The sequence below is a fragment of the Wolffia australiana genome, chromosome 18 (genome assembly GCF_029677425.1).
Source record: "Wolffia australiana isolate 7733 chromosome 18, ASM2967742v1".
Lineage (NCBI taxonomy): Eukaryota > Viridiplantae > Streptophyta > Magnoliopsida > Alismatales > Araceae > Wolffia > Wolffia australiana.
In genome coordinates this window covers 1,907,645-1,924,087 of record NC_135852.1, presented here as the reverse complement: position 1 = coordinate 1,924,087, position 16,443 = coordinate 1,907,645, and the positions used below count along the sequence as shown (strand labels likewise).

Genomic DNA, 16,443 nt, shown 5'->3' with positions numbered 1-16,443 from the left:
TTAATCTTACTTTGTTGTAGATGAAGCAAGGTCATCTCCCGAGGGATTGGCATTTACAGATAAATTTGATCGCGGAGGAATATACCGATCTAAGGTTAGCCTCTTTCCTTCCATTGAGTTTTCTCCAACACACTTAATTAGTGCATTCATCTTTATCATCGATCACCTCTATCTATCTCCATCACTGCACCCACTACCGTCCACTCTGCTACCACGCCGCCATCATGATACCGGCTTGTCTCTCCATTCTCATCTATCATAAACCGTAACTCTACTACCTAATTGATGGAAATCTATGTGGCCGGCAAGCCAATCACACATTCCATATCTAGTTCCATGTTCAATAATAAAACTTATTCATTATAGTGTACGTGTGATGCTTATAATGAAGTCCATGAATACATGATCATACTTAGTGAATTATGATGAGATCATTATATGAAGATCACTAGTCTTTAAGTATGTGTTCTAAACATTCCTATTCAAAGGATATGAGAGTGACATTGAAGTATCCGGATAGAATAGCACTATCTAGCCTCATCATACGATGAGTATGGCCAGTCTTGTAGCCTAGCGTGGAGACACTAGGGATAGATAGTGGTGCTCTTTAGTGGAAAGAGTTCACTGAATTGATCCGTCAAAAATCCCTTAATGGTATTATACCAAACTGTCAATCAGGTCAATTTACGTCACAGTTGTGTAAGTGGTCCTTAGACTTGAGACACCAAAGACATCTTGTGGATGGACTGTCGTACTTTGACTATGGCCAACGAGTCTCTAATCATAGAATTCTAAACGGTCTTAGTTCGGATACATCAATAAGTTCACAAAGACGATTGAGAGGTCAAGATGAGATCGTCCACCCTCGGTATAAGAGGCGACAGCTCAAGGAAGATGATGCGATGAAGTCCTTGGCCGAGGCAATAAAATATTAGGAGAAGATTACTCTGGTGATTTTTGGATGCATCATTACTTACTCAGATGACCGATTAGGGCTTGACAGTTGACCATACCTTACGTCCTCCAAGGAGCATCAAGTGGATGGGGGATTAGAAATACACGATAACCGATGATGAACAAGTTCCATAAAGTGAGTCGATACATACTCCTTTGTATCTTCTAGAACACGAGGTGTAGCTTGCCACCCCATGTGTTGGAGACTCAACCTATCGATTGGGTTAAAACAGTTCGACATTAACTACTCTATATGATGGTATAGTTAATTAATTTGGAAGGCAATAAAGGTTATTGGGCAACTAGAGTCATTAACTTGACTGATACATTGGCCTAGAGGGTCACACACAAATGGTCTTTTGGACATCGAAAGATATACTTAATTTTTGGGGGTTTTTATGAAAAATACCCACTTATTATAAATAGGTGAAGGCCCTGAACGAAATTCACCCAAGCCAGAATTGTTCAGGGGCCTTCAGCTTCTTGTCCCCTCTCCATGCCCGATGCGATCGGAATGGCGTAACGATGACGGTGGAGGTAGAAGAGGTGATCCGATGTGATGAGGATCACGTGGATACATCTAGAGGATGCACATTTGATGGACTCGACTCGGTTCGCTCCAGGATCTAAGAAATCACATATGTGATAGGTGTAAAGGTACTTCATTTCATAATTTTATTTATGTCATTTGATTTCTGTTCAAGTCTTCCGCTACATAATATTTTGATTTATTCATCCATATCAAGGCCTTTAGAACCCAACACTAATTAGCCATATCTTATCATTCACTCTCCTCTTGTATCTCATGCCACAATTCACACCCACCTCAATCCTCTCGATCAACTACTAGTACTAACACGCTACTCATCTATCTTCTTGAATTCATCCTCCCACTATCATAAGCACTATCAGTACCCATTCACTAAATCATACGATATATGTAACCCTTCTCATCTTCTCGAATTCATCTTATCGAGAGAGTTTTATCCCTAATATATGTTCTTTATGGAGACGACCTTACTCATCACTAGATAGCAAAATTATTTACCAGTATAAATTTTATAAATATTATTGAAAAAACTCAATTTGACAATGATGTAATTTTTACCACAATTTTGAGTTTATCAACCATCAAATTCAGTCTGACGGTTATGCTTCTTAACATATCACATTTTCATATGGACCAAGCCCAGTATTGAGAACTCAATCCCTAGTTCAAAATCTCATGTGTAATGGTTTTATCATTGAAAACGTTAGTACTTGTGATTTATTCCGTCTCTTTCTCTCGACTCCAAAGAAAGATGGATTTATGCATATGTGTTGATAGTTGATTGATAATAAGGTCACATTTAATTATTGATTCCCTAATAGCACTTATTACTGCTATGTTTGAATTTGAAGGGATCCACATATTTTCAAATAAGCCGAATCAAAGGGGATCACCTCATACACCTCTATTGTGTTTGTTAGACATTGAAGGCATAAAATCTATGTGCTCACCTCATGAAGTATTCCTTCTTAATTGATTACATAACATTCTTAGGATTTATTCCGTCTTACTCTACTAGGAACTGATCTACTCCCAAAATTTTTCTTAATGCAAGTATATTTCATGTTTTTGCCACGTTCTCTCACCACTTCATTTCTCACTTTATCCCTTCATGTTACTACTCACTATTTGTATCAGATTGAGTGGACCAATTCAGCTAACAATGTCTTTATACACAGGATGACGTATGCTCCCATTAGACTCCCAAACCTCCACCAAGTCTTTGACCTTGATCCAATGCCTATGGGTTGGGAAATCAGAGACGTTCTCAGCTATGATAATCCTACTATCACTTAATTCAGTGAGAACTTAAGTGAGACCAATCTTCAATATTCCACCTACAATAAAAAATTAAAAGGTCTCATCTACTACTTGTGTCATTGGGCAGACTAAAAACAAAGAGTTTGTATTCTATAATGACCATGAGCACTAATATGCCTTCACTCCAAGCAGAATTTCAACTCCATACATGCCCGTTGGATAAATAATGTAGCCGGAAGCCCATTTTGTGAGTCCCATTATTAAGAGATGGCCCAGGATGAGGAATCTTCTAGAAGTTGACAAGAAGTGTAGGAAAAAACCTAGAGGATTACCAAATCTTCTAACACATTCTTTTTCTTCCAGAATCTTCAGAACATCTTTGCCATATCTTTTCATAGGTGAAGATATTTTGTTTTGCCTTGTCCTTTCATATCTTCTAGGCATTAAAATATCTTCTAATTTGTTATATAAGTATTCCTTTTGATGTACATATCTTCAAGAGTTCTTAGTGAGAGCTTTGTGTATGTGGTTTCAGTGGTCACTTTGCCAAGGCAAGACCATTATATCAGTTGAGCATCAATTCCTTGGGCCTATCTTAAAGTGAGATATAGCTCAAGTTATATCACAGAACCAAGGATATGCCTTAGAGAAGAACCCGCTAGTCTCTTTACTCCCTTCCAGATCCCCACACACATTGGGATGATGTGAGCATTGAGTTTATTATTGTCCTCATCGAAGAATTCTCTAAATGGTCTATTTGATCCCTTTTTTCAAAATCTAAGAAATGTATTGCATTAGTATACCCTTGAATTAGGAAACATACTTTACACTTAATATCTTTGATATGGTTCCCTATGAAGCACCACACCATTTATCTAATGACCCTTTCCTCATTATTTCCTCTTCTATGAGTGAGCTTTCCCCTCAACCTCTCTATCATTCCCCAACTTGTTTGTTAGTAGGGTTGAACATCATAGGATGATGCTTGGATATGTGTGGTTGACTTAGAGTGTCTTTGCTTGGATCTACTGAAGGATGCTGCAGCCCTTCACAATCCCTAGATCGATTCAAGTTCTTCAAACTTTGAGGAATCACTGGGGACCATGTTTCAACCATGTTGTTGGAAAATATTAGGAGGTACATATCCCTCCTCTTAATTGGATGGTACAAATGATACAGAGAAGATTAGTGTGGCCCTTGCGCAAGGATGACATGCACAAATCTAGAAATGGTCCCCTTAATTAGGTGCCACATTGATGATAATCAACTAGTTTCTACTATCTCTCTTAAACAAACTCATTGTCTTCTTCCTCTAACCGTTATCTTTGGTTATATAAGAATGTGTATAACATCTCCATGTTTATGAATTTGAAAGTTAAAAGCTTCTTTACCATTATGCAGTGGATTTTATCACAATTGTAGTGGCTAGTATCCCTTTTTAGTTTAATTGGCTAAGGAATAACCTAAGAGGAGGATGAATTAGGTTCTCAAGCTATAATATGTTTTTCTTCTTAAGTAATCAAAGATTTTTCTATCTAGGACATGAGGTAAAGGAAATGGGAGACGCTGTTTTTCTTCAGACAGCTTAGGCTAATCCATCATGTTGTTAGGGGTGTCTGTATCATGGTGATGATGTGCCCTAACAGTGTTTGTGTGATGCCCCCCCCCCCGAGCAAACTACTTGGAAATAGGGATGAAAAAAGATACCAAAAAAGGAAAAAGTTGATGAAGCTCTGTTGTCCTCAACCCCCAAAGTCCTTCAAAGTACAATGTTGCTTGACCTACTTCAACTTGGCCCCCAAAGCATTCTTCTTATGCCCCCCAAAGCCTTAACCTGACTCATCACAAAAATCTAGCAAGAAAAGTATATTTCCTGAATAATATGAATTTCTCCACAGACCCACTCAGAATATAATCACTCCTTTAGTATTCAAAACAAGGCCTAATTTCATCTATTTCAGAAGGAATATTTTAAGGTCAGAAATGTATTACTTCAAAGATAAATTTTGAAAATGTAATTATGATATCCCTACCGCAATACCTCCCTATTTGTGGTCGTTCTTTCCTCCAATCCTTTTCTTCTCCACATTTTTATTTGGATGAAATTTGTTGATTTGTGCTTGACCTTTGGTGTTTAAAATTAAAATATATTCTTTATTATTTCACCAAATCAGACGATTTCAACTTGTATGATTTTCTAAAACAATAAGAAATAAATTTTATCCTAGAAAAAATATTCAAGATCAAATCAAATAAATCTCCAGAGGTCAATCTTTCCACCTTCTTAGTCAACCATTTGGCTCCTCCCTGTCCGAGTTCAAACCATTGTAACTCTTTCAAAACACCAGAAGATGTGGTTCAAAGTTCTATGGATTTTTATGAATGTTAGAAACTATTCAAAAGTTGGAAAAAATCTTGAAATCAATATAAAAACTGTGCTAAAGATGTCAAACTTATTATAAGGTCGAGGATGTACGAAATTCAGAGGCTAGACTTCTTTTCTTTGAATTGTGAATCACCCTGCTCCAAAAAGCATGACTCCAAGTTTTAGAAACCGGATTGATATTCAAAATAGATATCCTCTTAAATAAATACTGAAAAACAGCTTGAAAAGTGCTTCAGGGAGTCAAAGATCTTTGTAGCTTTTGGACGGCAATTTTAAAAGAGCAAGCACAAGGGTCCAACAGTCATATGTATTGCTTAAGATTAGATGAAATAATAATCCTTTTCATTCAAATTTTTCCATAAGTTCAATATACCTCTCAAGTGTGAATAGTATAAACTAGTTGTTATTGCAATAATTTCAGCTTTAACATATTCTGAGAATTTTAGGTATGTTTACTATATCATTTTACTCAAGATATCACCATTTGATAGTAATATCTTCATGTAATTAATATTCATGAAATCATCAATAAATTCAGTCCTAAATACTGAATGCAGTAAGCACAAATTTAATGAAGTTATTAAACCAATCAAATGAGGTCACATTTGGACAAATATTTGAACAGTGTTAGAGAATATGTTTATCTTCATGTAGTATAAAGTCCAAGTCCTAAATCAGTGATTTGACTTGTTCAATATATGGTCAGGCTTCAACTAGTTGACTGAGAACCTATTGTTCTTGATCAAAAACCCTATTAAATCATGCATCAATTTGAACATTCATTAAAATGCATATTAAATAATTTTACTAAAAATGCACTTAAAGCTTAATATTTAACCACTATCTCTGTACTAGCTCTCTACCACCATACAAGTTGGATGCAACAACCCATGCCTTCCCCTGGTGTAACCGTTGGCCTCTAGTTAGTGCCCCTCACCTGTAATATCTCCCTTGTCACCTCTATTCTTCCACCATGGCTTTGATTTCACTCAACCATCTCCCTCAGGTCTGTTTGCCCATTCTTAACTGCATTTTCATCTTGTGCACATCATACATAACTTTGAGTTTCTTACACTATCTCTTTTTATCCACAATTTGTGTTCACCCCGTGTACCACCCACTTGCCAACCTGCATACCCATCAGCACTCTGCTCATACTGCACTCGAGTTTGTCTTGTGTTATTGCTTGCCCGTGCTTGTTGTATACCCATCCATGAGTTAATATGTAAGCAGCCCATGCATCTCATGTGTTCCTGGTTGTGTGGTATTTTTAAGGTGCTTGTGAACCACAAGAGATCCGACCTTGCCCCATTTGCATGGCACTTACAATCTCATGTGTCTTCCTTCAAACCACTTTGTTCCACTTGGCATCTCTTCTTTGGCACCAGTTGCCTTGTGCTGTCCTAGGTAACTTTCTAGATTTGCAATCTCTAAGTGGGGCAGACTAATGGTAAATGGATGGAGTAGCAAAACCTTTGACCAAAAAATGGCTAGTGTTATGGAACAGTGGATGTAATGAAATTGACTTGTACAACAGATATTTTTTTATATCTTTTTGAAAATATTTCCTTTTGAATACTTTCCAAAAGGGTCACAAAAAAGTTTATAATATGGCCCTTTATGTAACAATAGTGAAATATGAAATGTGTTTATTTTGTTTCTCTAGGATTCACCTCTCGAGTATCACCTTGTGTAGTCACCACAAACTAACATAATCATTTGTGCATTGTCTGCATGAAGTTGGCAGAAGTCTATCCTATGCATTGCTCTCATTCGGTACAAAGATAATTTAATTGTCAAGACACTTAAAAATTGTGTTTTGTTTCTTGTTACACAATCCTTAACCTTTATTTTATCGAATCCTTGGGTGTTGCCACATCTTCATCTACACACATGTCATTTGTACCAAGCCCTTCATCCCACCTCCAACCATTGATGCAAACTTGTAGAAAATGTGATGCCTGTCCTCTCTATTGTGTCATCATCTCTCCTTTGGCCACATTAATCACTATCAGCTCGATCCATGTGTGTTATGATGATCTATTAATTCTGAAATTATTGGCATTTTTGCTAACATCACCATTTTTTCTGCCACTCTTGTCGTCTGCGTCATCCTCCTGGCATGATGTTATCATTGTCATCACCATCATCCATAAAAAATATGTGTGATGATATTATGATCTCACCATCCTCATAAATATACATGGTTTGTGAGCAAATCACACATTCCACATCTCTTTTAACATTCATTGATATAATATATTCATAATAATGCACCTCTAATGCTTATAATCGAATTCCCTAAATTCATGCAATGACTATGTAAATTATGATGAGGTCATAATACAGTGATTACTAGTACTAAAACATATGCTGTAAACGTTCTTGTTCGAAGAATACTCAAGAATTACATCGAAATATCAACAGTGAATAGCATTGTCTTGTTACTACTAGTGTGGAGGCACTAAGGATAGATAGTGGGTGTTTTTTGTGAAAAAAATTTACTAAATTTCTCCATATGAATTCGTAAAGGGTATCATATCTAGTGTGAATCAAGTACATTCATTTCATGGTTAAGTAACCCTTAGACGTGAGACACCAAAGACACCTTGTGGGTACACTGTTGTGTTTTTAATTTGACCTATGGGTGTTTGATCATGGAAAAATGGTCCACGAATGAGATTGCCCACCCTTGGTATTAGAGGAGATTGCCTCAAGGAAGATGGTGTAGTTAAATCCCTAGCTAGGATAGTGGAAATATTATAGATGGAATTCTCTACTTATTTTTCAGTTCATCAGTACTAAGTAGAATAACATATTAGGCTTTGAGGATTAACCATATTGTAAGTGATTTGGGAGTCTCGCATAGAGGAACAATTATACAATTCATGGTAATCGATGACGGTAAAGGTTCCATGAGAGAGTTGACTTACTCCTTTGTATCTTCTGGGGCATGAGGTGTGACTTGGCACCCCACGAGTCGACATCTTGACCATTGAATTGTGTTAGATTTACTCGTGATATGGATAATTAATAAAGCCAACCCAATAAATGTTATCGAATTATTGAAGTTATTTTCTACACCGTTGCACAAGCATAGAGGGTCACACACATAAGGTTTTTACACATTGGCGGATATCATTTATGTTCCGGGGATTTTATTAAATGTTCCTAAAGACAGGCTTTTGTGAAAATTTCCTAGAGATTTTTATGAAAATTGTCTAAGACAATATACATATAGGTGGGCACCCTCATTTGATACCCATGACAGTTTGAGTCCCCCCATCGTTTCTTCTCTTCCTCTTCCCTAACTGTTGCTTTTAATGGAGACTAGATGAAGAGGAAATCAGATTTCTAGCAACCCAGTTTACAGATAGAAGAGGAGATATATCGCTCAAATGATTACCTGAAAACATTTAGGGGCCAGACATATGAACGTCTTGACGATGCTCCCTTGAGGAACTAACAAATCATGGATTCAATCCATGCAGAGGTGATAGTTTTAGTTTATCTCATTTATACTATGTTGTGCAATTGAGCTTGGGTTGTGTCAATCGAGTGTCAGAAACCCAACATCAGTCCTTTAATCAAACACTTTTCCTTTATTGCAGAAGATACATAAATTGAATGAAAACACCAACTTTTTAATCAAATTTCTCGGGTAATCTTGGGAGGCACAAAAGATCCCCCAATATGACACTTGTAGGTAACAAAAGAACCTTCCGATGTCTCCCTCTCTCTCTAAATTGAGCAATAGAGGGCGAGAATATTCTGACAATACAGCCCTAAAAGGGCCCAGGGGCCTTGTAATCGAGGGTTCTAACTCTTCCATACAATCAAATTGCCCGCCAAAGATGGCACATAAAAACCACTCAAGAGGATTGGAGGTGAGAGTTTTTCTGCGCCTCGAGGCATGAGTCCAACCTCGCTTTACCCCTGTTTTAATCAAATTCGATGTGTTTGATTTAATCTTGATTTTTTAGGGGTTGCTAGTGGGGGTTATTGCCTGACATGGGACAATGGCGACAAGCAACTGTTTCAAAAATTCCAAAAGTTGATTCTTTCTCGGAAGTTCTGCTCAGAATTTCTTTTAAAAGTCTCATGTTAAACGTGCTTTGAAAGTCTTGCTCACATCTGTGTAAATATGGACGGGATGTATATGATGAATAACACAGTTCTTCCCCTTCTCTCATCTCTTTCTAACTCTCTCTTGTCTCTTACGTTCTCTTCTATTCTCTGAGTGAATCAACAAGTAGAGAGCCGTGTTTACAACACAGGGAGCACGTACTGTTTGACTTACTCGGTACAGAAGAACATTCTCTGATTTGCACATCTACTTTTGTCGTTTCTTGTTCCAACTTCAAACAATAAAAATCTGGATGGGTAATACAGTGCAGTTATTCCCCTTCTCCCATCTCTTTCTAACTCTCTCTCGTCTTATATGTTTTCTTCTCTTCTCTGAGTGAATCAACAAGTAGAGAGCCGTGTTTACGACACGGCGAGCATGCACTGTTTAACGCATACGGTGCAGAAGAATATTCTCAGATTTGCACCTCTACTTCTGTCGTTTCTTGTTCCAATTTTAGATAGTACAAGTGTAGATGGAATGTACTTGATGGATAATGCAGTGCAGTTATTCCCCTTCTCTCATCTCTTTCTAACTCTCTCCTGTCTGTTACGTTCTCTTCTGTTGTCTGAGCGAATCAACAAGTAGAGAACAGTGTTTACAACACAGTACAAATGTAGATGGATTTGCACCTTTACTTCTGTGGTTTCTTGTTCCAACTTCAAACAGTACAAATGAGGATGGGATGTATTTGATGGATAATGCAGTGCAGTTATTCCCCTTCTTCCATTTCTTTTTAACTCTCTCTTGTCTATTACGTTCTCTTCTCTTTTCTGAGTGAATCAACATGTAGAGTGTCCTGTTTACAGCACGGCGAGCATGTACTGTTGAACCGTGTTTACAGCACAGTACAAATGTAGATGGATTTGCACATCTACTTCTATCGTTTCTTGTTTCAACTTCAAAAAGCACAAATGAGAATGGGATGTATTTGATGGATAATGCAGTTATTCTCATTCTCCCATCTCTTTTTAACTCTCTCTTGTCTCTTACGTTCTCATCTGTTCTCTGAGTGAATCAACAAGTGGAGAGCCGTGTTTACAACAGAGCGAGCCTTAGTCGCGGTAAAGGGTAGCGATGCGTGGGCAGCAGAAGACCTGCACTTCGGCGAGCTCGGCCGTGGGAGCGTCGCCGAAGATGGAGGTCTTCCCGTCGGGCCGCTTAGCGTAGGAGAGACCAAGCCGGGACTTAGCCTGGTGGAGATCGCCCGCGCCGGAGCTCGCGTCTGGCCCGGTGAACACGCCCATCACCGGCGCCAGCGGCGGTCCGATAAGCAGCCCGTCTGCGCCAAACTGCGGCCCGCCGCGAGCGTAATCGAATAGCGCCGCCCCGCTTCCACCCACCTTCGGCAACAGCACCGGCCCTTCGTCCACACTGTAAAACATCCAAGAGTGTAAACTCCTTTCAATCCTCTGTAGTCTTCTGTTATAAGTAGAACTTCAAGCGGAGAACGCCAGGAAGAGAGGACGATGCAAGAGATATGGAATCATAGCTAGAGAGAGAGAGAGAGAAGCATAGATAAGCTTTCTCGATGTATTCAAAGCTCCTGATTCCTCTCTATTACGTTGAATTCCTCGCTAGAAGAATTTGAAAAAGAGAACGTGTGAGAGGGAGATGGAGACAAGAGATGTGAAATCGTAACTAAGGGGAGAGAAGAATAGATAAGCTTTCTCGATGTATTCAAAGCTCCTGATTCCTCTCTGTTACGTTGAATTCCTCGCTAGAAGAATTTTAAGAAGAGAACGTGAGAGAGGGAGATGGAGACAAGAGATATGAAATCGTAACTAGAGAGAGAGAGAGAAGCATAAAAAAGCTTTCTTGATGTATTCAAAGCTCCTGATTCCTCTCAATTACGTTGAATTCTTCGCAAGAAAAATTTTAACAAGAGAACGCGAGAGAGGGAGATGAAAACAAGAGATATCAAATCGTAACTACAGAGAGAGCAGCATAGATAAGCTTTTGTTTTAGAAAACCTCCCCGCCTCTTGATGATTCATCTCTCCTGATTATTCGTTATTACGTTGAATTCCTCGCAAGAAGAATTTTAAGAAGAGAACATGAGAGAGGGACAGAGACTAGAAATATGAGATATGAACAAGGGAGAGAGATGGAGACATTGAGAAAATCAGTCAAGCTGGACCGGATCAAGCCTTCACAAAATCAGCATCAATAAGATGTTATATAAGAAAAAGGCCCCCTCTTGATTTAGTCATAGTCTCTGATTCCCCTCGTTCCTTCTACCCTCTTTTTCCTCTATAGTCTGTTGAAATCTAACGAAGTAGAATGGGAAGAGAGAGAGAAAGAGAGAGGAAGAAGTGTAAATATTTAAGAGATTGAAAAAAGGAACAAAAAAAGAAAAGGTCCCCTCGGTGTATTCATACTCTCCTGATTCCTCTGTTATTCTACACCCCGCTTCCTCTTAACTCTGTAAATTCTTCCTGAGTTTCAGGGTGTGTATGTGAGAGAGAGAGAGAGGTGTATTGATAAATCTATAAGAAAAAGAAAAAAAAAGCGCCTCATCTCGATGTATTCATTCTCTCCTGGCTCCTCTCTGTTCTTGTACTCTCCGCTTCCTCTCTATTATGTTAAATTCTTCGTAGTAGAGTATCAAGAAAGCGAGAGAGAGTGAGAGTCTCACGAAAGAGATGAGATTAGAGAGAGAAATAGAGACTCACGAGAGAGAAGAGATAAGAGAGAGACTCACGAGGGAGACGAGATGAGAGAGAGAGACTCACAAAAGAGATGAAATAAGAGAGAGAGAGAGAGAGACTCACAAGAGAGATGAAATAAGAGAGAGAGAGAGAGAGAGACTCACAAGAGAGATGAAATAAGAGAGAGAGAGAGAGAGAGAGACACACAAGAGAGATGAAATAAGAGAGAGAGAGAGAGAGAGAGAGAGAGAGACTCACAAGAGAGATGAAATAAGAGAGAGAGAGAGAGACTCACAAGAGAGATGAAATAAGAGAGAGAGAGAGAGACTCACAAGAGAGATGAAATAAGAGAGAGGAGAGACTCACAAGAGAGATGAAATAAGAGAGAGGAGAGACTCACAAGAGAGATGAAATTAGAGAGAGGAGAGACTCACAAGAGAGAGACTCATACGAGAGATGAAATAAGAGAGAGAGAGAGAGAGAGAGAGAGTCACAAGCGAGATGAAATAAGAAAGAGAGAGAGAGAGAGAGACTCACAAGAGAGATGATATAAGAGAGAGAGAGAGAGACTCACAAGAGAGATGAAATAAGAGAGACAGAGAGAGAGAGAGAGAGACACTCACAAGAGAGATGAAATAAGAGAGAGAGAGATCGATTCAGTAGTAAATTGAGGATAAAGGGCTAGTTCCTCATCTATTGACGTTCGAGTTTACTCACCTGTTCTCTCGCCAGTAGAAGAGAAAGGCCTCAAACGTGTCGTAGTAATCATCCGTGCTTCGGTATCCTTCCGGGCTGAATCCCCCGAACTTAAAATCCTCCTCGGTAAAACCCACCACAACGCAAGGCCCGCGGAAGTCGCTACACCGGTGGAAGTCCAACGCGCTGAACCCGTCCACCGTCGCTTTATAGCAGCATCTCAATTCCCTCCCTGCCCATTTCGTAGAGAGCAAAGAATAGAAGAAACGAAGAACCAGATTGCAATAATTCGATGAGATTTGTTGTGGGTACGATGGGTCTTTGAAGGTTTTTTATGACTGTTTTGTTTGAACTTTGAAGGTTACAACAACGGAGAGATAGTCGCTCATTATTCACCTTGGAGGAAGGTCTTGGCAAGAAGGGAAGGGGAGAAGGGGAGATCGAGGTCATGGTAGGAGAGCTCCGGCCGCTGATCTGTCTTTCTCCGATTGCCTCTGCCCCAGTCGAAGGGGTTGAAGAGGCTGCTGATGATGGGCCTTGCGGCGGCGGCGGCCATGAGAAAGACGACAGAGCTTCGCTCGTTCCTTATCTTCTGTGAGAGATAATCGTCAGAAACTGAGATAGTAAGAGAGAGGGAGAGAGAAAGAGATAGAGAGAGAAAGAGAGAAAGAAAGAGATAGAGGGAGAGAAAGAGATAGAGAGAGAAAGAGAAAGAGGGAAAGAAAGAGATAGAAAGAGAAAGAGATAGAGGGAGAGAAAGAGATAGAGAGAGAAAGAGATAGAGGGAGACTGGGAGAGAAAGAGATATAGAGAGAGAAAGAGATAGAGAGAGAGATATATAGAGGGAGAGATAGAGAGAGATAGAGGGAGATATAGAGAGATGGAGAGAGAGAGATAGCGGGAGAGATAGAGAGAGAGAGAGAGAGAGAGAGAGAAAGAGATAGCGGGAGAGATAGGGAAAGAGAGAGAAAGAGATAGAGGGAGAGATAGGGATAGAGAGAGAAAGAGATAGAGGGAGAGATAGGGATAGAGAGAGAAAGAGATAGAGGGAGCGATAGAGAGAGAAAGAGATAGAGATTGAGGGAGAGATAGGGATAAAGAGAAAAAGAGATAGAGGGAGAGATAGCGAGAGAAAGAGATAAAGGGAGAGATAGAAAGAGAAAGAGATAAAGGGAGAGATAGAAAGAGAAAGAGATAAAGGGAGAGATAGAGAGAGAGAGAGAGAGAGAGAGAAATAGATAGAGGCAGAGATTGAGAGAGAAAGAGATAAAGGGAGAGATAGAGAGAGAGAGAGAGAAATAGATAGAGGCAGAGATTGAGATAGAAAGAGATAAAGGGAGAGATAGAGAGAGAGAGAGAGAGAAATAGATAGAGGCAGAGATTGAGAGAGAAAGAAATAAAGGGAGAGATAGAGAGAGAGAGAGAAATAGATAGAGGCAGAGATAGAGAGAGAGAGAAATATAGGGAGAGATAGAGAGAGAGAGAGAGATACAGGGAGAGATAGAGAGATGGAGATAGAGAAAGAGATAGAGGGAGATATAGATAGAGAGAAAAAGAGAGAGAGATCTTGACTCAAAAAGGGTTAAGGAATTTGAGGCTTATTAGCAACATCATCTTGAATGTTTGCTGTCTTGGGATATATTTAATGATAATTGGTCGAAGTAAAGGTGAATAAGAGCATCACTCCACCAGAAGGGTGAAATATAGAAGTTTGTGTGATCAGGGGAATCACATTGATACTCAATGAAATATGGAAAATGTTTCTACATCGAACAGTGCGCATTATGGCTTTTTACCACAAGTATGATATTTGGCACTCTTTATTCATTTTTTTTGAAAAAAGTAACATATCATGAACCGATAAGGGAATTATTTTAGCAAACAATGAAAAAAACTTCGAGATACAAGATTATAATGTGGTTTATTAAGACTGCCACTTATGTTTTTAGGCCTCTGGTTCATCATAGAAATTAATTGTGAAACAAGTGTACTTTTTAAATGTATACATGTATGATGCTAAAATGTACAACTAGCTATTTTAAGAGAACTCCCAGAGAAATTAATATTCATCAATTTAATATTTTAATTTCATGATGAAGAAAGATGAATACACTACTTGTTACATTTTTTACTACATAAAATTTAATTTATTAAATACTATTGTGTCTTTAAACATGTTCCAGATATTTTTAGTGTACTTTTATGAAACTCCGAGATGATGAAAATTTTACAGAAATTATTTTTTTTACAAAGTTATATTACTTTGAAAATGAGGAAGAAAAATCAGGACATTAGAAATTTAGCCAAAGTCTTACCTGAAGATTTGAATATACAAAAATAGTATTAGAAGTATGAACTGATAAACTCATACTTCAAACTAAATAAAGTGAAGCATTAACATCATAAGGAAACACAAATCGTTTCCACTATGAAAAAGGGTTAAAAGTTGTTAAAATAAACGCTGAATTCATACTGGACAACCAAAATATAGCGTCAGATAAATCAAATACAGATCATTAATATATGAATATTGGCTTCTTATTTTCATGAAATTGAAAAAAAGTAAATAGCATTATCAACATCATTCGAATAAATATTATCTGAAGTAATACTTACAAATATCATATGGCTCTAACACTTCAAAAAATTGAGATTGATTCAAAACGTTTTTTTTAGCATGGAGAAGAATTTAAATAGCAGTACTGATACTGCATCAGTTTGTAAAAAAATATTGGAACAGTCAAAAATAATTAAATTGGTTACAATATGAATGGACAGTCAAAGAGAAGTTGAATACACTTCCTCCCATTTGATGGTGGATTGAGAAGTGGATGCCCCAAAAATAATACAAACTAAATATTTAATTCCAATAAATTGGTATGGGATAGTTTTTGAAAGTACATATTACTTGGATAGACACCTAGAGCTGTGAATTAATATTATTGGTATTTGAAAAATCTAACAAGAGGAGAATTTTATTTATAATGAATTTTTTTCAATAATTTTAGTAAAATATGATATTCAGTATTTTCAAGTTAAGACATAGTTGTGCTGGAATTGTTGATCTGTAGTTTACACTACATATGGAATCTAAGAGTGGTTACATTTTCTACAATAATTGGGCCTAATACCCATTATGGTACTATATGGAATGTAAAAAAAAATCCATTTCTTGTCTCATTCAGAATTGATTAATAGAAATCATATTTATTTTAAGTACGTGTGATATTTATAATGAAGTAAAAGAGAGTGTGCAATGATTAGTGAATTATGATGAGATCATACTGTGTTGATTACTTAAATGTGTATCCAATACTTTATAATCATCATCATATGATGAGGATGGTTCATCATGTAACCAGTTGTATGGAGACACTAAAGAGAGATAATGGGTGCTCTTTGCGGAAAGAGTTCAATAAGTTTATCCGTATGAACCCATGGATATTTTTATACTTAATTGTCAATCAGGTTGATTCAATCTATGTTGGTGTAAGTGATCCTCGTACTTGAGACACAACAGACATCTTGTGAATGCACTGTCATGTTTTGGCTATGAGGAGGAGTCCCTAACCACATGATTCCAAATAGCCTGAGGTCAAATGCAGAAACCAGTCCAAAAAGTCAATGGTGTGGTCAAGATAGGATTGTCCACACCCCGTATTAAGGGCACAAACAGTTGAGAAACTAATGGATAAGGACTTCTCCAATTATTTCCCAATGCATCATTGCTAACTAGGGTGATTGGTTATCTTTATGAATCTTAACAATGCCCCAAGTTGATTTGGGAGTTTCCCACATATGGGGAATTGTACATGCACAAT

General features: G+C 38.0%; 1 protein-coding gene and 1 pseudogene across 1 annotated transcript; one reads left to right on the top strand and one right to left on the bottom strand.

The window, feature by feature from the left end:
- The first annotated feature begins 3,897 nt into the window (after positions 1-3,897).
- LOC144715368 (U6 spliceosomal RNA) lies at positions 3,898-4,007 on the top strand (annotated as a pseudogene).
- A 6,106-nt stretch (positions 4,008-10,113) lies between these two features.
- On the bottom strand, positions 10,114-13,262 carry LOC144715104 (TLDc domain protein). The gene is made up of 3 exons (XM_078589994.1): positions 13,019-13,262; positions 12,644-12,854; positions 10,114-10,650 (listed from the first exon to the last, which is right to left on the bottom strand). The coding sequence occupies exons 1-3, from the start codon at positions 13,176-13,178 to the stop codon at positions 10,332-10,334; spliced, it is 690 nt and encodes a 229-aa protein (XP_078446120.1). The 5' UTR covers positions 13,179-13,262; the 3' UTR covers positions 10,114-10,331.
- Between the last annotated feature and the right edge of the window lie 3,181 nt (positions 13,263-16,443).